The sequence below is a fragment of the Pleurodeles waltl genome, chromosome 6 (genome assembly GCF_031143425.1).
Source record: "Pleurodeles waltl isolate 20211129_DDA chromosome 6, aPleWal1.hap1.20221129, whole genome shotgun sequence".
NCBI classification, from domain to species: domain Eukaryota; kingdom Metazoa; phylum Chordata; class Amphibia; order Caudata; family Salamandridae; genus Pleurodeles; species Pleurodeles waltl.
Window position 1 is genome coordinate 1,274,303,514 of NC_090445.1, and position 25,306 is coordinate 1,274,328,819.

The following is a 25,306-nucleotide window of genomic DNA, read 5'->3' on the forward strand; positions in this document are numbered from 1 at the left end:
AACAACTTCGAAGACAAGATGACAACATAGACATAATAGAAGTCTACAATCAAAAGAACAACACAAATTGCTATTCCAGCCAAGTCCACAATGCACATTTTATTAACTACTAACAAAATTCTGTAAGCCAAAAGCACAGATGCTACTAATCCCATTTCTCATGAATATTGTGACAAACTGACAAATCATTACACAACTAAAACAAACATGTGGAATTCTTACTTATCCAACAAAACCCAACCCGTTTGCAAAAAACCCTCCAGGGAAATGCAAACAGTCTTTATTCTCCTTCAAACAACTATCACTGACAGAATATCTGGATCTTGTCAAAGCGAGCACGCCTGATGGCTGCCCCTCTCACCCTTATCAACCTCAAAAAAATAAAAATGTGTTTAACAGCTTCAGCGGTCATCTCAGTTCGGACACTCATCAACAACTCCTTAACCCCAGGAGTTTTTCCAGAAGACTTAACCCCTTCTGTGCCGAGGACGTAATGGTTACGTGGTGCGGCACAGTGCTGCTGTGCCCAGGACGTAACCATTACGTCCTGGGCACCCAGCCCAGAGGGAGCGCTAGCGCTCCCTCTGTGGGGCTCCCCCCCACCCCCCAAAGTCCTTCCCTTTGAAGTCTCTCTCTGCGTTTTGGCAGCCGGGTTGTAAAGCAATCCGGCTGTCAAAACGCCCACTAGACACCAGGGATGTCTTTTTGTTTTTTGAAAGTGACATAAGGGAGCAACCCCTTGGGCAAGGGTCGCTCCCAGGGGGGGCATTTTTTTTAAGGCCTTTTCTGCCCCCCCTGGGGGCAGAAACCTCTAGGCACCAGGGATACATTTTTTTTTTTTTTGTTTGTTTTTTGTTCAGTTTTTGTTTTTTGAGGTGGGGAGCGACCCCTTAGGCAAGGGTCGCTCCTCTAGGGGGCAAATTATATTTAGGCCATTTCTGCCCCCCTTGGGGGCAGATTGGCCTATTTTTATGAGGCCAATCTGCCCCCAAGGGGGCAGAAACCACTAGACACCAGGGAGTTTTTTTTGTTTGTTTTTCACGTAAGGGAAGCGACCCCTTAGGCAAGGGTAGTTTCCCTGGGGGGCAAATTTATTTTAGGCCATTTCTGCCCCCCATGGGGGCAGATCAGCCTATTTTTATTAGGCAGATCTGCCCCCACGGGGGGCAGAAACCACTAGGCACCAGGGATTTTTTGTTGTTGTTGTGTTTTACAGATGGGGAGCGTCCCCTTAGGCAAGGGTCGCTCCTCTGGAGGGGCAAATTGTATTTAGGCCATTTCTGCCCGCTTTGGGGGCAGATCGTCCGATTTTAGGTCAATCTGCCCCCAAGGGGGCAGAAACCACTAGGCACCGGGGATTTTTTTTTTGGCGCCAATGTCACGCAGGGGGAGCGACCCCATAGGCAAGGGTCGCTCCTGGGGGGGCGGGGGGGTTGGGGATTGGGGACAAATTTACTTTAGGCCATTTCTGCCCCCCCTGGGGCTGGCTGAGCTAGAGCCCAAAATCCACAGGTAGGCACTGTTTTCTATGAAAAAATTTGATGTGTCCACGTTGTGTTCTGGGCCATTTCCTGTGGTGGGCGCTAGGCCTACCCACACAAGTGAGGTATCATTTTTATCGGGAGACTTGGGGGAACGCTAGGTGGAAGGAATTATGTGGCTCCTCTCAGATTCCAGAACTTTCCATCACCGAAATGTGAGGAAAACGTGTTTTTTTAGCCAAATTTTGAGGTTTGAAAAGGATTCTGGGTAACAGAACCCGGGCAGAGCCCCACAATTCACCCCATCTTGGATTCCCCTGGGTTTCTAGTTTTAAAAAATGCGCTAGTTTGCTAGGTTTCCCCAGGTGCTGGCTGGGCTAGAGGCCAAAATCCACAGGTAGGCACTGTTTGCTATGAAAAATGTGATGTGTCCACATCGTGTTTTGGGCCATTTCCTGTCGCGGGCGCTAGGCCTACCCACACAAGTGAGGTATCATTTTTATCGGGAGACTTGGTGGAAGGCTGGGTGGAAGGAAATGTGTGGCTCCTCTCAGATTCCAGAACTTTCTGTCACCGAAATGTGTGGAAAATGTGTTTTTTTATCCAGATTTTGAGGTTTGCAAAGGATTCTGGGTAAGAGAACCTGGTCAGAGCCCCACAAGTAAACCCATCTTGGATTCCCCTAGGTCTCTAGTTTTCAAAAATGCACAGGTTTGGTAGGTTTCCCTAGGTGCCGGCTGAGCTAGAGGCCAAAATCTACAGGTAGGCACTTTGCAAAAACAGCTCTGTTTTCTGTCAAAAAATGGGATGTGCCCTCTTTGTGTTTTGGGACATTTCCTGTCGCGGGCGCCAGGACTACCCACACAAGTGAGGTATAATTTTTATCGGGAGACTTGGGGGAACGCTGGGTGGAAGGAAATTTGTGGCTCCTCTCCGATTCCAGAACTTTCTGTCACCGAAATGTGAGGAAAATGTGTTTTTTTAGCCAAATTTTGAGGTTTGCAAAGGATTCTGGGTAACAGAACCTGGTCAGAGCCCCACAAGTCACCCCATCTTGGATTCCCCTAGGTCTCTAGCTTTAAAAAATGCACAGGTTTGGTAGGTTTCCCTAGGTGCCGGCTGAGCTAGAGGCCAAAATCTACAGGTAGGCACTTTGCAAAAAACAGCTCTGTTTTCTGTGATGTGTCTACGTTGTGTTTTGGGGCATATCCTATCACGGGCGCTAGGACTACCCACACAAGTGAGGTACCATTTTTATTGGGAGACTTGGGGGAACGCTGGGTGGAAGGAAATTTGTGGCTCCTCTCAGATTCCAGAACTTTCTGTCACTGAAATGTGAGGAAAATATTTTTAGCCAAATTTTGAGGTTTGCAAAGGATTCTGGGTAACAGAACCTGGTCAGAGCCCCACAAGTCACCCCATCTTGGATTCCCCTAGGTCTCTAGATTTAAAAAATGCACAGGTTTGGTAGGTTTCCCTAGGTGCCGGCTGAGCTAGAGGCCAAAATCTACAGGTAGGCACTTTGTTTTCTGTGATGTGTCCACATTGTGTTTTGGGGCATATCCTGTCGCGGGACTCTGGTTTCATCATTCTTCCACTACTTCAGCTTGTTGCAGTTGGTGCATGAGTCCATTACAGATGAGGAAATCCCACACTTTGTTACCTTAGGCTTGCAGCCGGCTCTTTCTAATAGCTTCAGATGGTTCAGAAGAAGGTAGACAGACTTGTTTATGAACTGTGCAAGTTTGACTATATTTGGAAGCCTGTTGCACATACCTCTTTCTCCCCATTCTGCAGAGATTCCACTTTAAGACTTGATGTCTGGCTCCTCAGGTTTTCTACATGGGCAGGCCTTAAGGAGTTCTCTACAAACTTCACAGACTTTCTCCTTCTTCTGCTATTTATTCTAGCTTGCTTTCTCAATTTCTGTCACAGAGCTTATGTAAAGCATGGAAATCACAGTTGTTATACTAATGTTCATCTTCCTCGGTTCCTTTCCCTTCTGTAAATTTGCTGCCATACCTCCATGAAGCCCTTGGGCATATTCCATGCTAATAAATACACTCTGTTAGAAATTGAGTCTCTATTTGGCAGAGGTTTACACCCTCACCAGGTAGGGACCACTATCCTAGTAGGGTAAAGTTAGATACACAAACTAAATTAACCCATTGCTCACCCTCTGGTAGCTTGGCACAGAGCAGTCAGACTTAACTTAAAAGCCAACGTCTAAACTAGTTATGCAACACTTAAATAATAATATTTCAGTGAAAACACCACAAAATAAATCACATTTTTATGAGTAAAACAAGACCAAAACGAAAAAAATCCAAAAAGTAGAAGTGGACATATGAGTTTTTAAAGATTAAACTGGAAGATAGTGTTTAGAAGAAAGTAGCGCTAAAAGGTTACTTAAGGTCGCACCAGACTGGGGTAAAGCCAAAGTTCAGACTGACCATGATTGAGGGTAGGCGGCCATAGGAACCACGAAGGTCCTGCTGAAAAGTGGCCTCCTTGGATGGAAGTTTGCGTCGACATTGAAAGTGAAGCGCTGAGGCTGGTGGTGGTACATCAATTGAGAGTTGCACAGTGGTTGATGCAGAGACCTCATCCTTGAGGATGATGCGTCGCATCGAGGGAGGATGTTTCGGGTCTGATAGACGCAACAGCATCGATCCATTGTTCTTTCTGGAAGAACAGCTTCTAAGTCCACTTCCAAGGCCCAGGGCTGGATTGACACCTCTTGGCAGGGCACGGCTCACAGTTGGCAGAGTCCAGCAGATGAAGAAGGATGGAAGTACGACTTTGATGGCCCTTGGTCTTGGGCTCCCTTAGGTCCTTGAAGGATGTAGAGAGGTAAGTCTAGTCCTTCTCAGTCCCAGGCAAGAGGCAGCAGGTAGCAAGCCAACACAGCAAGGCAGTTTAGAAGAGGGGCAGTCCCTCCTGGCAGCACAGCAGTCCTTCTTTCTGGCATAATGTCCTCAGATCCAGAAGTGTACTGATATGGTGGTGTTTGGGGTCCAGTACATACACCCAGTTGAGTGTCTGAAGTGGGGAGACGTCATAGAGGGACCTTTGAAGTGCACAAGTTTCATTCCCTTCCTTCCCTGGGTCCAGACACTCTACAGGGTGTTATGCATATCTTTGTGTGAGGACAGACACAGCCCTATTCAGGTGCAAGTGTGAGCTCCTCCCTCCCGTCTAGTTCAGGAAGACCAATCAGCCTGGTGATGGGCCTCAGGATGTAAGTGGGAATCACCTCCCTTTGTGTGTTACTTTCAAGAGGGAATGCACAAAACCCAGTTGTCACTCACCCCAGTCGTGTATTCAGGGACAGGCAGGGGCACAGAATTATTAAAGTCTGAAAATGCCAACGTTCTAACAGTAGCATTATCATTCTTAAAATTTAAAATCTGTCTTCAGCATAAGTTGTGGTTTCAAGTTGTGAGTCCAGAGACACCAAACTCCAAATTTCTATCTTTTTCCAATTGGAAATTACACTTAAAAGCTGTACCAAGTTAATCCAAATGTAGAGATGTCCATTGGAGATATATGCCTTGCAGTAGTGAACAACTAATTTCATAGTTTTTCACTACCAGGACATGTTATAGTTAAATGTACATGTCCAACTTTTAAAATACCTCCCCCTGCCATGAGGCTATCTAGGGCCTACCTTAGGGGTGACATACATGCTCTAAAAAGGAATGTTTGGGCCTGGCAATGTGTGCACTTGCCAGGTTGAAATGGCAGTTTAAAAATGCACACACTGGCTGTGAGTGACAGGCCTGATACCTGTTTAAAATGTTACTCTGCTAGGGGGAATAATCAGTGCTGCAGGCTCACTGGTAGATTTTATTTGACAGGCCCTGGGCCCTGGGCACAGTAAATTAGATATGCAAATTGTGAATAAACCAATATCACCACATTTAGAGTAGAGAACACCTGCACTTTCACACTGGTTAGAAGTGGTAAAGTGCACATAATCCTAAAGCCGGCAAAAATGAGGTCAACAGAACAAGAGGTCAGAAGTCAAATAGTCAGGGGAAACCACGCCAAGGATGCCAGCTCTAACACCCCATTATAAAACTTTGAGGTAATTAGATGTAGTGTTTATAGTAGTACATTTATACTTACCTATATACACTTACATCGCCATTATTTTCTTAATCAATATTTTGGCTATGATATTGTTGTAGGGCGATATTAACGTCCTCATTATTCTTACTTGCAACCATCAACTGTTATGCACTAGTTGGTGAATTTTAGTACACACACAAGCTTTATTCGGCCAACAGGCCATCAAACCAATACAATACAAGGTAAAATAATCATCATAAAAAACAATACAAATCCACCAATAACCAAATGTATAAAAAGTACAATCCGTTCTGTCCAAGCTAAAAACCAGTTAAGATCATTATAGGTAAAAGTTACATATACGCCATGCCTCTATTAAAAACTTGCTTACAGCATAAATTAACACACTTGAATTGTGACTTTTCAGAATCCTCAAAGCTAAAGCACATTTTCTTAACTTCAATTCCCGACAAATGCTACGGATTCATTTAGACCTTGGAGTTGAATAAGCAGGACAGAAAAACATAAAATGCTCTACTGTTTCCGGGGAATTGCAACATACAGGACAAATATCAGATGTTAAATTAGATCCCCATCTGCTTGTCAAGGCCATTAATGGTAATGTTCCAAATCGGAATCTGGCATACAGTCCCTTGCCTAAAAGGTCAGGTATTAAATCTAGATATAATTCAAAATCTGGGTACCATTTAAAATCAATAAAAAGATTAGTTAAACGACCACTAGATTTACGGGAAATATAATTATTCTGTACATAAGACCAGTAGGCTTCCTTTAAAACTTTAACATGGGATTTCTCAAGTTGATAGGGGTTCTCCCATAAATCTCTCAGTCCCAATGTGCAAAACCAGCTGGATACATGTTTGATCCACGGTATAGAGGTAGAATTAGTACATTTTAACAATTCTAGAAGTGAGGACCTATATACGACCAATTCTGGGACTACCCATAGCCTCACCCAATACAGCACGGGTCGTAGTATTTTAGTTTAAATCAGTGTTTAGCCTACATTACCCCTGTGATAAAGCAATTGAGTATCCACCTTAAAAAACTGAAAAATATTGCACCTTTCTTTAGGATTAAATAAACAAACTACATATTTGCAAATGTAATCTGTACTAACAACAAAGTCATATTTTTTTAGGCTTACCCTCTGATACTTTTTTCATGCCTTTGTCCCCCTCTATGCCTCTTGTGATCTTACCTCTGCCTCTCAGTTGTGCTTTTCCATGTTTCCCCCTGTATCTGCTCTGAATCCGTATACTCTTCTTCATCTCCTTAACACTTCAGCGCTCCTCTTGCTCTCACACTTAAGCTCTTGTATCTTACCCCACCCTTACTAGTTTCCTCATGCCTCATGGCTTCTACCTGCATCCTGAAATATCCCCTTGATTTATTGTCATCCCTGTTCCCTTCCCTATTCCAAGTGTTTGCTTTCTCCAAATGAAGCACTCTGGTTTCTCAGAAAGACAATATTTCACTAATGAGATTTGTTTTCTGCAAGTTATAATTAAAGTAATGTAAGATGTTTTTTTTCTCCAAAGCTAATCATTGATGTACTACAAACGTTCTACAACGTGCCACCTTAAATGATAACGATGTAGACCATAGAAATGTGGCAGTTACTTGGTTTACGATCACCTTAGAGGTTTAGGTAAACTTCAACACTAATCTTTTTAAGTGAATTAGCATATTTGCCATGAGTACTCAACTCCTAAAATCATGGTTTTGAAACAGAAAGTATAAATAACCTATTTAATTATGATACAGTAAATTTGCTTGACTGTGTACTGAAAAGTTATAGTAAGGTTTCGAGTACTAGACTGCGACCAGACTCTAAATACTCATTTGTAGATTTCAGGCAGACTTTCAGAAGAAAATCTGAACACTTGAGATAAGGTCAATCTTCTGGTCACCAACAATTTTACCCTCAATATCTTGCTTTTGTTGATCTCAAAAGCGGAATCTACAGCATCCTAAGAATCAAACTATTGACTTTGTGACTAAATATATGGGTAGCACGTAATCTTCCCAAGTGCCATACAATATCAATAGACTAGCAATTCTGTTCATGGTAAGTATGACCAAAAAAAAATGTTTCGCTTTTAGTGACGTTAGACAAGGATGTTTTTTACCCCTCTCTTCCCTGTTGTTAAATCAAGGATCTAGCTGGCCTCCCTCTTTGACGAGCCAGACACTATGGCCCTCATTACAACCCTGGCGGTAAATCCCGCTTTCTGCCGTGCTGAAGACCACCAACATACCGTTGCGGCAGCTGAATTCCGCTACAGGTATCACGACCCACAGCTCGGAATCCGCCACAATAGAGACACCCACACAAGTCCGCCACACCAAAGGTCAGTGATAAACTGGCGATACCAAAACCTACACCGTCACGCCAACAAGAAAACGCCCACATGATCACTACCCATGAATCAACACAGCGGTCATTCAACCGCGGTAATCCATTGGCGGTACACACCGCTGCGCTCAAAATACACACACATTTACAAAACACAACTACATTGGACAATTTGAAATACACACACCTGATACACATACACACACCACACCCACACACTCACAACACTATAAAACACACCCCACATTACCCACAAACCCTTACAACCAAAAATCTAAAAGAAGGCCAGAGAGGGAGATTAGCTAGGACAACACCAGCATCCACAGACACACAACACCATCACTCATACAACATCCACGCACCTCAAACAACACACACCAACACCCCCCCCCCACACATCACAACAGAGAGCACATCACCCACACCACATCATGGCACCTCAAAGACACCCCAGGTTTTCTGAGGAGGAGCTCAGAGTCATGGTGGAGGATATCATCAGGGTAGAGCCACAGCTATTAGGATCACAGGTGCAGCAGTCATCCATTGCTAGGAAGATGGAGCTATGGCGGAGAATTGTCAACAAGGTCCACGCAGTCGGACAGCATCCAAGAACACGGGACGACATCAGGAAGAGGTGGAACGACCTACGGGGGAAGGTACGTTCTGTGGTATCAAGATACCAGATTGCTGTACAGAGGACTGGCGGTGGACCCCCACCTCCTCCCCCACAACTAACAACATGGGAGGAGCAAGTCTTGGCAATCATGCACCCTGAGGGCCTCGCAGGAGTAGCAGGAGGACTGGACTCTGGTAATTCATATCTTAACTACCATATCCCCCTACCCCACCTGCATGCCATCACATTCCCCCACCCCACCCCCACCCTCACCCTCACCCCCATCACTCCAACACCTCACAAATGCCCCACTATCACAACCCACACATCCCAATACCAAGCCCTGCATGCAACACCAAGGCATGGACACCCATTACCAAAGCATTTCCAGTACAGATACCCACACAGACCCCAAAATACTAATCACACAATGGCAAATACAAAATGGAAGCACAGGAGTAGAGGGTAACTCACCCAATGCACAAGATGGCACACAGAGATACTAAAACTATGCATTTACATCCCAACAGGACTCATACCCAACGTCACCGGACAGGAGGTGCCAGACATATCCAGTCCCCCCACAGAAGAGGCCCACAGTGATGACAGCAGCTCTGCACACCTGGATCAAGATGACCAGCCCGGCCCATCAGGGACCTCTGGACAGTTGGTTCCCCTGACACATTCACAAACCACCACAGAGCCTCCCCCCCAGGAAACATCACCACAGCACCTACCTAGCGGGCCCATCCCTCTGACCCCAGGACACGTCAATCAGCAGTCTGCCCACCAATACAGGGACTCCAGGCAAACCCACCAACCCAAAACAATCAGGGACCTGGGATCAGAGGCACAGGGACAAGAGGCACAGGATAACAGGGAAGCTGGGAGGACTGTTGTGCAACAAGGGGAGGACAGGCCCAGGGAACCCACTCTCCATGAGACACTCTCCAACATCATGGGAACATACCACCATTCCCAGGAGACCATTGGCATGGAGACCATGGACATGGTACTGGGCAAGTTTCAGGAGACCCAGCGGATTCAGGAGGAACACTCCCTTGGGATCAGGGAGGACTTGAAGTCCATTAACACCACCCTGGTCACCATTGCAGGGGAGCTGGGAGATCTTGTCAACACCATGAGGGACACAGCGGGACACAAACGGGCCCCTGACACTAGCCTGGACGATGAACAGCCCTCCACCTACGCCGGTGCTAGTGGACAGAAGGCACCGACACAGGACCAACAGGCCACCAGCACCCCACCCCCTGCAGGGGGAGACCCCGCAAATGGTCCCTGAGATCCAGGAACAAGACAGAGAACAATGCCAAGACCCTTGCCAGGAAATAAGACCCTCCTGAATGTCACGCTTCTGTCCCACTTTGTCACCCTGTCCACCTTAAACTGCCATTGCTTCGCTTCCTATGCCCCATTGGACAATGCACCTGTGATATAAATAGACTGGACTCTGCCATGGACATTCCTCTACCATCACCCCAGCCCATTTCACACCCCCTCCACTTATTTGCACAGAAATAAACACCTTGATTCACAAAACAATCAGGAGTCAATCTGTGCTTTCACAAATGTGTAATTGCAAAATCTCTGGAATATAGCAATGTCAATGTACTTTTTCACATACCAAGGTTACACAGCTGTAGGCCAGGAGTAAACATAACAGAGGGCACAAATTGGGAGCAACATCTGTGAAATGGAAATCCAAAGTGACAAGTCAGGGTCCATACACAGAGTGACAAGGGCAGATTTATGCTAGCTCCTACAATAGTATAAGATGTGGGATGCAGTTTCATCTTCTTACCTGTGTCTCACTGGAAGTACTGCATGATGATGTTGTTTCGGTTGTCTACATCTTCTTCTTCTGCCTCCTCTTCTTCACTATCCACAGGCTCCACAGCTGCCCCAAGACCAACATCAGGCCCATCCTCCTGCAGAAAAGGCACCTGTCGTTGCAAAGCCAGGTTGTGCAACATACCTCAGGCCAAGATGATCTGGCATACCTCTTTGGTGAGTAGTATAGGGATCCACCTGTCAGATTGAGGCACCAGAATCTAGCCTTCAGGAGGCTGAAGGTGTGTTCTATTATCCTCCTAGTTGGCCCATGTGCTTCACTGTAGCATTCCTCTGCATTTGTCATGGGATTCCTCACTGGGGTCAGTAGCCATGACAGGTTGGGGTAACCAGAGTCACCTGCAAATATTGAGGGACAACTGTTAGACATCCTCCAAACATAAGGGAATCTCTCATACCCAGACACCAAATGGAGTGTGGGGACTTTAGGCTCACCTATTAGCCACACACGGTGCCTTTGGAGTTGCCCCATCACATAAGGGATGCTGCTATTCCTCAAAATGTAAGCGTCATGCACTGAGCCAGGATACTTGGCATTCACATGGGAGATGTACTGGTCTGCCAAACACACCATCTGCACATTCATTGAATGGTAGCTTTTCTGGTTTCTGTACACCTGTTCATTCCTGGGGGGGGACAAATGCCACATGAGTACCATCAATGGCACCAGTGATGTTGGGGATATGTCCCAGAGCATAGAAGTCACCTTTCACTGTGGGCAAATCCTCCACTTGAGAGAAAACTAGGTAGCTGCGCATGTGTTTCAGCAGGGCAGGCAACACTCTGGACAACACGTTAGAGAGCATTGGCTGGGGCATCCCTGATGCCATGGCCACTGTTGTTTGAAAAGACCCACCGGCCAGGAAATGGAGTACAGACAGAACCTGCACTAGAAGGGGTATTCCTGTGGGATGGCGGATAGCTGACATCAGGTCTGGCTCCAACTTGGCACACAGTTCATGGATTGCTGCACGATCAAGTCTGTAAGTGATAATGATGTTTCTCTCTTCCATTGTCGACAGGTCCACCAGGGGTTTGTACACCAGAGGATGCCGACATCTCATCACCTGCCCCAGCGGACATGCCCTATGGAGGAGAACAGTGAGCAGAGGGTCATCCAACGCTTACGTATCACAATGTGTTTTTTGCAAAAACGTTACAAATTCGCCATGTGCCTTTATCTGTCCGTATTCATGGCCTAAATAGGTGGGACGCAGTTTTTTCGCCTGCCATGTGGCCCCCTGAAATGGCGGCTACCTGACCTGTAAGGTGGGACAAGGGGAAATGAGGTAACTGCGCTGGCGTTGTACACTGTCGGGGTAGGCGGTCGAAGACCGCAGCGCAATTCAGCATTGGTTAACATTGGGCCCTATGGGTTCCAGGGGCCAATGACGATGTACGCCGGCGGTGACGGTACGCACCGCCGCAGACGTGGCTGCCATTTTCTAACTGTTCCCTCACTTGATATCTGACCTTCACCAGGAGAGGACCTACACTGCAAGTGCTGCTGTGACCTGTGTCTGGAAGCGACGATGGCTACAGTGTCTGGGGAAAGGGCCCCTGCCTTCACTTCAGAGGAGTTGGCGAAACTGGTCGATGGGGTCCTCCCCCAGTATACCAACTGTACGATCCTCCAGACAAACAGTGATTACACTGTGAGCATGGTGGATGGCACATGATTGTATGGAGTGTCCTAGATGGAAGAGGGTGGGGAGGGGGACAGGCCAACATGTGAGGATAGTGTGTGTGTATGTATGTCTGGGCCAGGGTGGGAGGTGTTTAGGCAATGCGTGAGATGACCTGTACGGGATAGTAACATCCATTCTAACTTCACTGTTCCTCTAGGTCAGCGCCCACCAGAAGAAGGGTATTTGGCGTGCCATCGCCAAGGACGTCCGGACCCTGGGGGTCTACCATAGACAGAGCACCCACTACCGAAAAAGATGGAAGGACCTGCGCCGCTGGAGCAAGAAGACGGCGGAGGCCCAGCTGGGGATGGCTTCCCAACGTGGAAGGGGTGCCCGTCGCACTATAACCCCCCTGATGTAATGGATCCTGGCGGTAGCATATCCGGAGTTGGATGGGCGCTTGAGGACATCACAGCAGCCACAAGGGGGTGAGTACAGTCTCATTCAGCTGAATCTGCCCGCTTTACGATGTGTCTGGCAGGGGGAAGTGGGCTGTGGGTTCCCCTAGGCCAGGGCGAACTTGGTAGGGTAGGACCCTTGTTAGGCAGGCTCTGTGGAACTCCAACCCCAATAGTGGTAATAGCCATCTACATCTAGTCAGGCTCCTGTGGGTTCCAGGTGTGCAGCAAATGGGCTTAGGCATCGTCCCCCATGGGCATGTGTATTTTCCTAAAAACTGTTAGTGCATGGCTTAGTGCAAGGGCTGCTCCCTTTGTGTTGTGTCCACCAATGGTAGAGGTGTTGCATGCACTGAACATGTGTTTCTTCTGTCTCCCCCCCTTTTTGTCCCGGGACGGTGAAGTAACGGAGTCTGAAGCCACCAGTGGGACAGAGGACGAGGGGAGCTCCACGACGGGGACAGGAGCATACACCAGCGACAGCGACTCATCCTCTGATGGGAGCTCCCTTGCGGTGGCGGGCACTTCTGTGCCCAACGCATCAACAGGTACAGCCGCCACCCCCCCTACCAGCACACCCTCCCAGCAGCCCCTCAGCGTGTGTCCTGTGCCCGCTCACCCAGGAAGGCGGGCATCTCCTTCACCCCAGGCACCTCAGGCCCTGCCCCAGTCAGCCATGCTGCCCTGAGTGAGGAGGCTATTGACCTCCTGAGATCCCTCACTGTTGGGCAATCTACCATTTTGAATGCCATCCAGGGTGTTGAGAGGCATTTGCAATAAACAAATGCATACCTGGAGGGCATTCATTCTGGCCAGGCGGCCCAGCCGAGAGCATTTCAGGCTCTGGCCTTAGCACTGATGGCAGCCATTGTCTCTGTGTCCAGCCTCCCCCCTCCAACTTCCTCCAGCCCGACCCAATCCCCTGTACCTCAGCCTATCCCAAACACACCATCAGACCAGCATGCACACTCATCAACACACAAGAGTGGACATGGCAAACATAAGCACCACACATCCCACAGGCACACACACAAGCACCACCATACCCATGCAGACACAGCAACATCCACTGCCCCCACTGTGTCCCCCTCCTCCACATCCTTCTCCTCCCTCCCTGTCTCGTCTCCACTCACACCTGCATGCACTACATCCTCAGCCACTACCTCCATCACCAGTACGCCCATCACCACACACCGCTCACGTGCAATCACCACCCACACTACCATTCACAAATCCCCTGTGTCCTCTCCCAGTGTGTCTGTGAGCCCTCCTCCCAAAGTACACAAACGCAGGCACACACCCAACAGCCATCCACCTCACAGCAGCCTCCGGCCCATGCACCTTTACCCAAATTCAGCAAACGTACAGCTCCTACAACCACTACCTCTTCCTCTACTCCCAAACCCCCTCCATCTTCCCGTCCCAGTGTGTCTAAGAAACTTTTCCTGGCTAACATTGACTTCTTCCCTACATCTCCCCCCCGTCCTTCCCCTAGGGCCAGGCTTTCCAGGTCCCAGCCCAGCACCTCAGCCACCAAATCCCCAAGCACAGTGGTGCCAGAATCTCCAATCTCATTGAGTGCGCCACCCATCAGGACTGCCAGTGTGCCACCTAGCGAGGCCAAGGAGCAGGCCATTCCGCCACCTGCCAAGGTGAAGAAGGTGCCCACCTGCCAGAGGGAGAAGCCGCACCTACCAGTAAGCAAGGGCTCCTCCAAACCAAAAGGGGACAGTGGCAAGACACCAGCGGCAACATCTAAGGTGGGGAAGGGACACAACCTGAAGGGCAGGTCAGGGCACGGTGGCTCCGACTGAGGGACTTGAGTCATCCCTTCAGTCAACCATTACACCAACCTGTATGGTGGTGGACACCGCCACCTGCACTGCCACCAGCACCGGCACCCTCACGTCTGCTGCCTCTGCAACAGTCCCCAGCATCATCACCAGTGGGCAGCCGTCCGAGACTGCAGGAGACATCCTGCTGTGTCCCTCAACAAGTGCAGACACATGCACCACCGCCAGCACCTCCGTCACAGACACCGCCGCAAGCACCACCACCAGCCCCGCGACGTGCTCAGACAGTGCCACCACAGCTGACATGGCTATCATCCCCAGTGGGCAGCTGTCCAAGGCTGGAGGAGACGTCCTGGACGCTGCCCAGCTTCCATGAGGCATGACTTCCATCACTGTTTGCACCTGCAGGTGGCAGGCAAAGCCGCAGCAGGGTGGGGTATGTCTCTGCCTCCATGGCGTATCATGCTACCTGTTCCCAGGCAGTCTTATGGCACACACACCCATGTGAGGGAATGGGACCAGCCACACTGCATGTGATACACTCTGGGCACAATGCCCCCTCCAGAACCAGTGGATATTCACATCCACTTCCTCAGTCCTTGGCAGGATGAAGCACTCTGGGCACCAAGCCCCCTCCAGAACCAGTGGAGACTGTTATCCACTCGTGAGACTGTGGCTTTGCACTCCCCAGGATAGAGCAGTGGGCAAACCACCCACTGGAAAGACTTGCGAGACTGTGGCTTTGCACTCCCCAGGATAGAGCAGTGGGCAAACCACCCACTGGAAAGACTTGTGAGACTGTGGCTTTGCACTCCCCAGGATACAGCAGTGGGCATGGAGCCCCCTTGTGGAGCAGTGGCGTTGTGCGTTCATCCGGCTGAGTTGCCCCTCTCCCCCTCCCCCTGAGGTGCCTGTTTAATTTCGATCTGATGTCCCTGCAGTGTTCTCTCCGTTTCGAGTCAGGTATCTTGTGTGGGCTTTGCCCATGCATTTTGGGACACTGATCCACGGAAGATGTTTGAATACTATCCAGACTTGTATAGTTGGTGTACATATTTGTATATACTGATTTTTGAACTTGCACTATCTTATTTTTATTGATTACAATTGTTACAATCATTTAATTTTGTCCTTGCGTTCTTCCAGGGGGTGATGGGGTGTATATGTAATGTTGCTGCACGTATTTGTGTGTATGGTGTTGTGGGTGAGGATGGGGGTGGGTGTATTGCGTGTTGCGTGTGTGTGTCACTCTCTTTTCCCTCCCCCCTCCCCTGTGTTGTAGGTGCAGTACTCACCATGGTCGTCGACGGCGTCTTTCATGCTCCTGAAACAGAAGAAGGAAGACCAGCATGGGCAGGACGTGTAGTTCAGGCTCCATGGCATCCTGGTTCCTCGTTGGGTGTTGAGAGGTGAGTGTTTTCCATTTCAAGTACTCTTTCTGCCGTGCTTTTGATCGCGTTGGTACCGCCCCGGAAAAGGTGGCGGATAGACCTCTTGTAATTGTGTGGGCGGTACATTGGGTTCCGTCTGTCTGTTGGCGGTTACCGCCGCGGTGTTTGTTTCTACCGCCGTGGCGGTCGGAGTGTTAAAGTGGCTGTCAGTGTTGGCGGTTTCCGCCTTGGTCGTGATTCCATTTTTTTTCCGCCGGCCTGTTAGCGGTATTACCGCTGCTTTAACACCGACTGCCAGGGTTGTAATGAGGGCCTATATTCTTCCTTTTGTTGATGATACGAATCTCCTCTCCAAACCTCAAGGGCCTTATCCACCTGTTGCGATGTTCATAGATTTCTTTACCATCAGGAAGAGTAAAACCATGTATTTGACCTTGAAACCCCACAAATCCTTTAGAGCTGTATTAAGACAAGATCCTATAGAATGTGTACCTTCATTTGTTCAACTGAGTTATGGTTCCAAATAGCAAAGACAAATCACCTAGAGTGTGACTTAGCTTTCTAACAGAGCTGATGCACTGAAGAGGATTTTTTGAGGGATGGCAGTTGAGCCCTTTTGCACAAGTAAAATGTGCATAAGGAGAATATGGCAATGAAGAGATACACCTTGTACAAGGCCTATGCCTGGTAAGTGATAAAAGGCAGCCTCTGAATGTCATGGATAAAAAAAACAATGTTTATTAAAGTATATTTTCTAAAACAAAAAAGTGCATAAGTGCTAGAGGTGCAACAACAGTGATAGTTCAATCACACAGAGCCAATGTTTCACCCATGTCAATGGGCTGTGTCAATGTCATGTGACTCTTTACGTGGCAACTATATATTGTCTCATGCAAATTACAGACAGGTTCAGCCAATGTTAACAAAAAGTACAATTGAAAACAGACTCCCATTTTATGTCACATATATGAATTAAGAAAATTGTTGACTCCCAAGAGTGAAATGATCCTCATATCTTGCCACAATGTTGTATGATCCTGTCTATAATATATCTTTCAGAATAACACCTAAATATTATGGCATACTTAAATTACTGAATTACAAAACCTTATATTAACTTTATGCCAACATTTCATCATGAAGAGGGCAGACTGTGAGAAAGTAGCCTCTTTCTAGCATGGTTACCCCCATTTTTGACCTGTTTGTGAGTGTTTGCCAGTGTGTTTTTACTGTCTCAATGGGATCCTGCTGGCCAGGACCCCAGTGCTCATAGTTTAAAACCCTATTTGTCTGTGTGTTTGCCTGTCTCACTGGGATCCTGCTAGCCAGGACCCCAGTGCTCATAGTTTGTGGCCTATGTGTGCTGTCAGTATGCTTGACTATGTCACTGAAGTTCTGCTAACCAGGACTCCAGTGCTTATGCTCTCTCTACTTACCAAAATAGTTTAGTGATTCCATATTCCAATTCTGATTGGCACACTGGACCCCCCTTATAAGTCCCTAGTATATGGTACCTAGGTACCCAGGCCCTTATGGGCTGCAGCATTTCTTTTGCCACCCATAAGGAGCCCAGACAAACCTTTCTTCAGGACTGCCACTGCAGCCTGAGTGTAACAGTGCACACACACTACTTCACAGCCATTTTTCACTGCACTATGTAAAATATAAGTCACCTACATCTCTAACCTTCATTTACTGAAGGCTAGGTGCAAAGTTACTGTGTGTGAAGACATCATTGCACTAGCAAAGGTGCGCCCTCATTGTCTAGGGCCAAATCCCCAGACTTTGTGAGTGCGGGGACACCGTTATAAGTGTGCACTACATATATGTCAATACATATATGTAGCTTCACAATGGTAACTTGGAATATGGCCATGTGAAGTGTCTAAGATCATGGAATTGACCCCCCAATCCTGCTATTAGGGGCCAATCCCATGTTGTACAGTTGCAGTTTTAACTGAATACTCTTATGTCTGATCTGATTTGGTATCATATATTCATTATGACTGTTTTGTGTAGCTTTGTTACATGTACTTTGTATATGAAGGTTTTATGGGACATATTTAAATGTACTATGTTTGATGATTATTGATGGGGATGATGATGATGACAATAATATGACACAATAACAAACTGAACATCATTGGTTGTCAGTTGGCTGCAAATTCAAATTAAAGATTCTTGCCATGCTTACGGTGTGAAAGCATCCTGTTATACAACCAAAAGCTAATATTTCATAGTTCCCATCGACAAATCATTAGGTTGTTAAGTATGGTTATCCTTTCTTTGTGAACCCAATTAAAAGAGATTAGTATAGGCTGACCATAAGTGGGTTAATTTCTCTGACGATCCCCGATATTGGATCTGAAAGCTAAAAAATACTCCAATAGTGCAGCATAACCTTTCAGCAACGCCATGTTGATCATTCAATGACGGACATCTCTTGCCGTCACTGCCTTGTCTCTCAAACTCATGTTTATTTTCTTCACTGCCAAACTTACGCATTTTCCTAACTTGTCTGTTATTCTACCAAAAACAAACACCTATGAACCAATTGTTTAGTGTGTTCGAAATGTATTCTTCTCTGTTTATAAACACCAAAGTCCACTACGAACGTTGTTGTTCCTTTTAGTTTTATTCCCAGTTTCCTATTGACAGATAACCCAATTTACTTTGTACTACATTTCAGCCAGACCATGTTACATCATCAAAACCCAATACATTCAGACCCTCCGATTTGATATTCAGTTTGACTTTTAATGAAATGGTTATTGAAATTGACTTGATTTGTGTATTGTTTTGCAGGCCCTTTCTAATTGATGCTGCGGTTGCCGCACAGTCCACTGCCTCATTGTCATCCCTATCTGAGTTCCTAGATTTCAGTAACAAAAATCAAGTTCCACTGCAAGAAAAGTTTCTCTACGCTGCAGCATTTGCTCCCCACCCTTCAATAGAACTTCTAAACATTGTAATGGTAAGTTGACGATTTTCATGGTTGAAATATGGAGTCATACGCTTCATGGATACAGTGGTATTTTGGTCATTTTTAGTATCATGAATGAGCTTGTAAAATTGTACCTGTTTAAACAAACTAGTTTTATGTTAGAATATTATTATAGAGAGAGATGGGTGCAAAATGTGATCATTCCAGTCTTTGCAGTATGTGATCAGCTGCACACACAACTTAGACACATATTTGGGTAAATTTCTCGGTATGCAGAACACCATATCTTGAACACAAAACCTAATTTATCCCTGGGCAATTTCCAAGATCACCCATACAAAACAATCTCCAGATCTTCCGAACATGTTGCACTTTCATTCTTGGGTAGAAATACTGTTGCTTTATCAATACTATTAGGTTCCCCTGATAATCTGCCATTTAAAATTTTTGCTACCTTAAAGAGTTAAATGAAAAAAATCTTTAATTGTCAGTGGTTCGGTTGATCGATGATGATTTTTTTTAACTCTGTACAGGGAAATAAAGAGGTCCCATGTAGTGTATATCAGAGACAGGAATAACCTAGAAATAAAGATGGATTAGTTTGGGCTAGAGATGGTGTCCATTTTCTGTCATGGATATAGGGATATGGCGGTGCTGTCAAAGATCATTGTGAAGTGGCTCATATCTTTTTTGAAGGGTAGGTCTGCTAAGGTATTTGTGATCCATCCTTTTAGAGAAAGTCAATTTTGGAGGTCCGTAGGGCTCATGTTTGTCCTTGTTTCTGTGAAAGTTTAAGGTAAACGACTTCACGACTTCCAGTGATCCCTTCTATTAAAACCCAACATCTACATCAACGATATCCAGATGATGTTTTACCTATTTAACCGGGTGGTAGTCTCAATGGCGAAAGAGTACAAGAGGCCTTTAGTATCTACCTTAAGTGGATGATGTCTCAGGCGTCCTCTGCTGTAAAGAGAGAGACCACGTTCTTAGTGATTAACCTTTACTTTAGGAAGAAACATGATTTGGAGTTCGTTACAATGTGTAAGAAGGTAAATTATATTTTACCATCTCGGGACAGGATTCAAATTTTGAGGATGATTTGTACTCATCAGTCTCACTAGACTAACAAGTTTACTCACTTATCTCATCTACCATCCATCACTTTACAGTCCTCCAACATCATAATTCATTGTTGGAAGAGAAGCACATGGCCATTATAGCAGCTGGGTGCAAAATTAGTTTACTGTTCCATACACTATCTTCCGTTCTTCAAGTCAAATATTCATAAAAATGTAGGTTTTTTCAGAACAGTACATTCAGCAGTAATTAACTTTTCTACAACAAGTTCTAACTCTTATTCAAGAAGAGAATTATATCGGTTCCCTGTAAGTTAGCAGATTCAGTTCAAAATCTTTCAAGATGGTTGATAGTGTTCTGTTAATTGGCTCCAGAATACTTGAAGACAACTGCAGCTGAGCTAACCAGTTTGTCTTCCCCTGGAAACGTGATGCTTGCTCAACAGTAGCAACTCTTTGGAGGCCCGATCATGTTGGGCTTAATTTAAATTTCTGCTTATTTCGGAGGGCACTGAGGACATACTTGTTTTATTGTTTGTGGTGATCATAATTGTGACTGCACATGGAAGCCTTCTTGGTAGTAAGATGTGTAATGAATTCAGTGACGAGCATGATGATGAGGGATGACCTCAAATAGGTATACGCATAGTTGGTGGGCCCTCCAGAAGAGTAACATAAAAATGAATGAAAGTTGGGATGTGCCTCACTTGAATTGCAAAATTATGACATTTTATGAGAAGCTTTCCTACAGAGCCAATATGTATTGGTATAGTAATTTTGATCCCCCACTGTCAACCCCGCTGCATGACAAATACTTTGCAACTTCTCACATAGATCCTCGGTTTTGAGGTTCAGTTCCAAGAAAGTCCTGTTAAATGTCCTTATTGATTCTATGGCTATTAGACGTTTAATGGATTTGGAATAAAGTCTAAACTAACTGTTCTGTTTAATTCTAATATTGCCTCCAGCCTGGTCACTAAATACACAAAATACTTTAAAGTCACTCAGAGGTTACTGTCTTTGAATTAATAAACACCTCATATATAGTTTCATATATTTAAGTGCTATGTCAGCCTCCAGAACACACACCTTTGACAAGTTTTATTTTTTTTAAATACAGGGTGTATCAGTCTACAAGAGGGTAGGTAGTACAACAGCTAAGTAGATCTGGAGTGGGTTCCAAATATGCAATATATCCACTAAAAAACAAAGGTTAAAGTGATGTTATGATTGTGTGAATATGTCCGTGGCAAAATTAAGGTGTTGAACTTTAAAAATTACCGACATTCGCCAGTTACAGTTAGCAGGGCTAACTACAACTTTTGCCCCTCCTATGCACTGCATATGACCACACATAATACATCACTCATGACAGGTTGTAGGACATCACTTACTGCATCTCATATTACATAACTGATGACATGAAGTACTCAGTCCACTATTTTGCATTATTCTCTTTTTTTAATTTGTCAAAATAGAGTCAATAAAGCAGATAGTAGGCACAATAAATAAACAAGAGATTAGTGACTGCATTTACAAATATACTTCATATATCAGACCCAAAAAAAAAACATAGCATATCCCATAACAAGAGCCGTAAAGCGTCCTCTTAAGAACTTACTTATGCTGAGTTACATTACTTCCTGTCCTGAGCTTCCCCATATGTTAAGGAAGGACCTTTGAAGATTGTCGCACTATGAGATCTGGTAACGTAAGGAAGGAGCACCCCAATCCTCAAAAGCGTAAGAAATGCTGCGCGATGACAACGTGGGCAATGTCACCCCGCTTTCACCATCAGCCCCCCCAAAAGTGGATACATCCTCTTTCGCCTACTGGAATGACAGAAGCCCCTCCACCACTGGCTGCTGATCCGCCTAATTCAGCAACTTTGAAGTCTCAACTCTCCATTGTTCATACACCGTATCCATGCTCCTTGAAACTCTGTGAGTCCTCTCTTCTGGCTTACTTTAGGAAAAAACCTAAGCTGGAACTTTTGGCAAACGGTGGAGAGATTGAGCTGGCACCAGGCTGTGGTGTCCCCACGGAGTCTGCAGTCATTGATGCTCTACCCATTGCTTGTGGTTATTCGACAACAGCTGCACTAGTTCATCATCCAGCTTTATCCGCCCTTTCCCAGCTAGCATCTCAGGATGAAGTTTCACCAATTATTATTTCCAGTGACCATTCCTTCGATGTTGGAGAGTGGGTGACTTCTCTAGCTGCCTCTCCAGCTGTTCTCCACCGGCAGGACGGGCTGGCTGCGAGCTGCCATGATTCCCCACAGAATCACAGCATTCCCCCGCTATCCAGTCCTCCAGCAGCACAATGAACCCGTAGTCCAACCGGCAGTATTCATCCAGTGTTACCAACAAGGTCTTCCAGCGGGCTGGTGATTGCAGCTCTCAAACTGAGTTTATCAAGGGCGAGCTCAACAACCAATCGCTCCTTGACCTTTCCTGTCTTCAATCTGACTCCGTAGGAGGTGCTGACAGAGAATCCAACCCTGCATCCTCCTTTATGATCATGGTAACTGGTTCTGTCTGGCCACAGCTTTTGCAAACTCTCCAATCCACTGTCCTGGCTCTGAACTATCACTATGATAAGCTGGACTTCCAAGTCGATTTGCTGAATACACTGGCCTCTTATATAGCTGGTATTGTCCAAAAAATAGAAAACCTTAACCAGTTAATCATGCTGCTGCTCTTCAATTATTGAAAGCCTTTCATCCCTGTCCCAAGTTCAGTTCTATGTGAAATCAAGAGGCTATCTTCAGCTCCTGCGCCTCCGGTGCCCTTGACGAATTCAAGCCGCAACTCTGATTTGGCTCAGGAACTTATTAAACCAAAAACATTGGACAATTACTTCTTTCCAGTCAAGAGTGCAACCTCTACCAACCCCTCTCGGCTAGTTGCCACTGGAGTCTCGGAGCATTTCATTTTGGACAATTTTGTTCCAAAGAGCTCTCCTCTACTTGAACTTGAGTCCAAGGTGCCTGCCTCCTCCCATTCTCCCTGCATCCCTGCACAACCTGTTTTAACACATCCAACGCCTTTAGGAGCTGATTTCGTGGCTCAACATCCATTGAGAAAGAGGGGAAAAAAAAGACTATGCAAAGAAAGAGCCAACCCCCTCAAGGATCTCCCCCCCCTCTCACCCCCTCCCCCGACTGAGTTTGCTAAGGACACTTCGGCTGGTATTACTGTGCAGGAAACTGAACTCCTCTCCAAGGTCCCTCTGATCTCTGCTGAGGAAGGTAACTCAGGCAGTGTGTTGGACTCGGTAGCTCCACACTGGGGTGGTGGAGTGCCTGTCCGCTGCCACACCGTTCAAATCTAAAACTGCTTATGGAAATACCGATGGCGATGTTCTGGTTCTTGGTTCTCCCAATTCCCTCAAGATGCCTTCTGACAACAAAAGCAGCCTTTCTGTAATTTTGCCATCAATCTGGTCCTCTCCTTCCGATATTCTGGCCTTGGGGGGCCTTGTGGGCTCATTCAATGCAGCGGAACGGCAACAGCCCTCATTCCCCCTGCGTCCCTCAACAGCCCTTAACCTTCAAACTTGTGTTCATCCCAGAATATCGCTCCAGGGGCCCTCATGACATACTGAATAGGGGGAACATTTTAAGACTTTTTAACAGATCTTAATAACATTGGTTCTAAGGACATTGCTTCTATTGAATTTCTGGACTCAAGGGGGTCCTACTCAAGGGAATCCACTCTGGTTTCGCTATCTTCTGCCTCAATAGCTCAGTCTATTTTTCCTAAGAGAGATCTATTTCACTCGTGGGGTATTACAATTATTCCCTATAAGGAGTCTGGTTATCCCTCGTTACTATCAGAATCCCAATGTTCAATGGCTCTCACAGTATTGAAGCCCTTTTCAGTTTTGAAAGGTACTCTAAGTGGCACTTCTACTTTCAGTGGCACCCTTGTATTGGTTCCGGTTCCCAGGGGGCATCCATTTGGGATTGGCTGCCCTCTACCCTTTTGCATGGGCGTCCCTATTGACCCCTAGGGGTGGCTGGTCCTGTGTCAACACCTGGATGTCTGTCTGTATGCTCATGGAACATAAACGGGGTTGTGCACAACTTCACTTCGGCTGATCTTTTATCATTTTTTAACAGTTACGATGTAATCACCCTTCAGGAAACTTAGGCTGGGAACAGCTGTCCGTTGTTAGGGTATTCAGAAATGTGGAAACCTGCCCATAGAACGAGCAAGAATGGCCGTGCCAAGGGAGGATTGGCCACCTATGTAACTGTCAAACTAAATGGGAGCATTCTGGCACTGGTCTGGGAAGATAACTGGATCCAGGTGATTGTCATCAGGGACAGGACTGCGCAGCAAACTCTCATAGTAATTAACATTTACATTGCTCCCGCAACAAAGGAAACAAGGGGCAGGTTGTATCTATTGATGCAGATTGTGGGCGATTTAGTCGGGGAATATTCATGTGCTAATTATCTCATAACTGGTGACTTTAATACGAACCTGTTTCACGACACAATGGAGGCCTCGGGTTGTCCGCATTGCCCGTTGGAAGAGCACACAGTAATGCACCTCAACAGCATGGGCTTTAAAGTTCTGAACGGATATTTACTCGACAATGTCCCCCGGTGGACAAGATCAGATAGTCGATCCCACTCCTATCTAGACTATACCATTTGCAATATTGAACTGTTTCCCTTCATTGAAAAGTTTCAGATTTTTTTCCCGGAGCGAGAGTGATTATTGTCCACAAATTGTATCCATCAAATCTAGATCTCCTTTGCACAACCTTATGCGGGCGGTGGGTGGTAGTGCCTGCTCCGAGTCATTAAAGCGCATAAAATGGAATTCTTCTATTGGCGGCATGGTATTGACTGAATGTATTAACTTTTTTTACTCTGAGGGATCGGGTTGTATGTCCCCAGTTAAGTTATGGGTTAAACTTTCTTGCCTTCTAGTGTCAAGGTTTCATCAACCTGTGTGTAATTGTGCCCCACCCCGGTCTTTTGTCTTCTCTAGGGAAACCAAGAACCTAAAGAAAGCGCGCAACAGACTAGCAAAGGCAATTAGGAAAAGCCCTGATTCTGAGTGTCTATTTATTAAATACAAACTACTGAGGAAAGATTACAGGAAGACTGTTTACGATGACCATCAGACATATCTTAATCAGTTTTGGGCTAAACTTTTAAGTGCAAGTAAAGATCCAAATTCTACGAAATTTTGGTCACTTATCAACAATCTAAATAGCACTGGTGCTGTCAATATTTCAGAAGGAGTTTGGACGTCTTACTTGACTACCCACTTTTCTACAAGCAAGCAGGATGGGAAACTGTTGGATGAGGGGGCTTATAGCCCTACTCCTGCTTTGTTTAAGATGTGTCCCTTGCTTATTGGGTCTTCAATTCCCTCACAGGGAGTGAAGAAATCCTATCAACTATGTCTCCCTCATATCATCTCGAGGGCTAAGCAGTCTGAAGCCCCCGGTCCCAAAGATCTTCCACAGGCACTGTTCAAACAGGATCCCCTCTTTTGGGCCAAGCATCTTGCCCATCTGTTTGAGCACTGCCTCCTGACTTCAAAAATTCTTGAGTCCTGGCGTA

General features: G+C 46.1%; 1 protein-coding gene across 1 annotated transcript in view; it reads left to right on the forward strand.

The window, feature by feature from the left end:
• LOC138300801 (microsomal triglyceride transfer protein-like) overlaps window positions 1-25,306 on the forward strand; it is a 498,282-nt gene that overhangs the window by 270,348 nt on the left and 202,628 nt on the right. Inside the window, exon 10 of the mRNA XM_069240573.1 lies at window positions 18,499-18,667. Within this exon, the coding sequence (XP_069096674.1) occupies window positions 18,499-18,667 (169 nt within the window). The remainder of the gene's footprint in view (window positions 1-18,498; window positions 18,668-25,306) is intronic.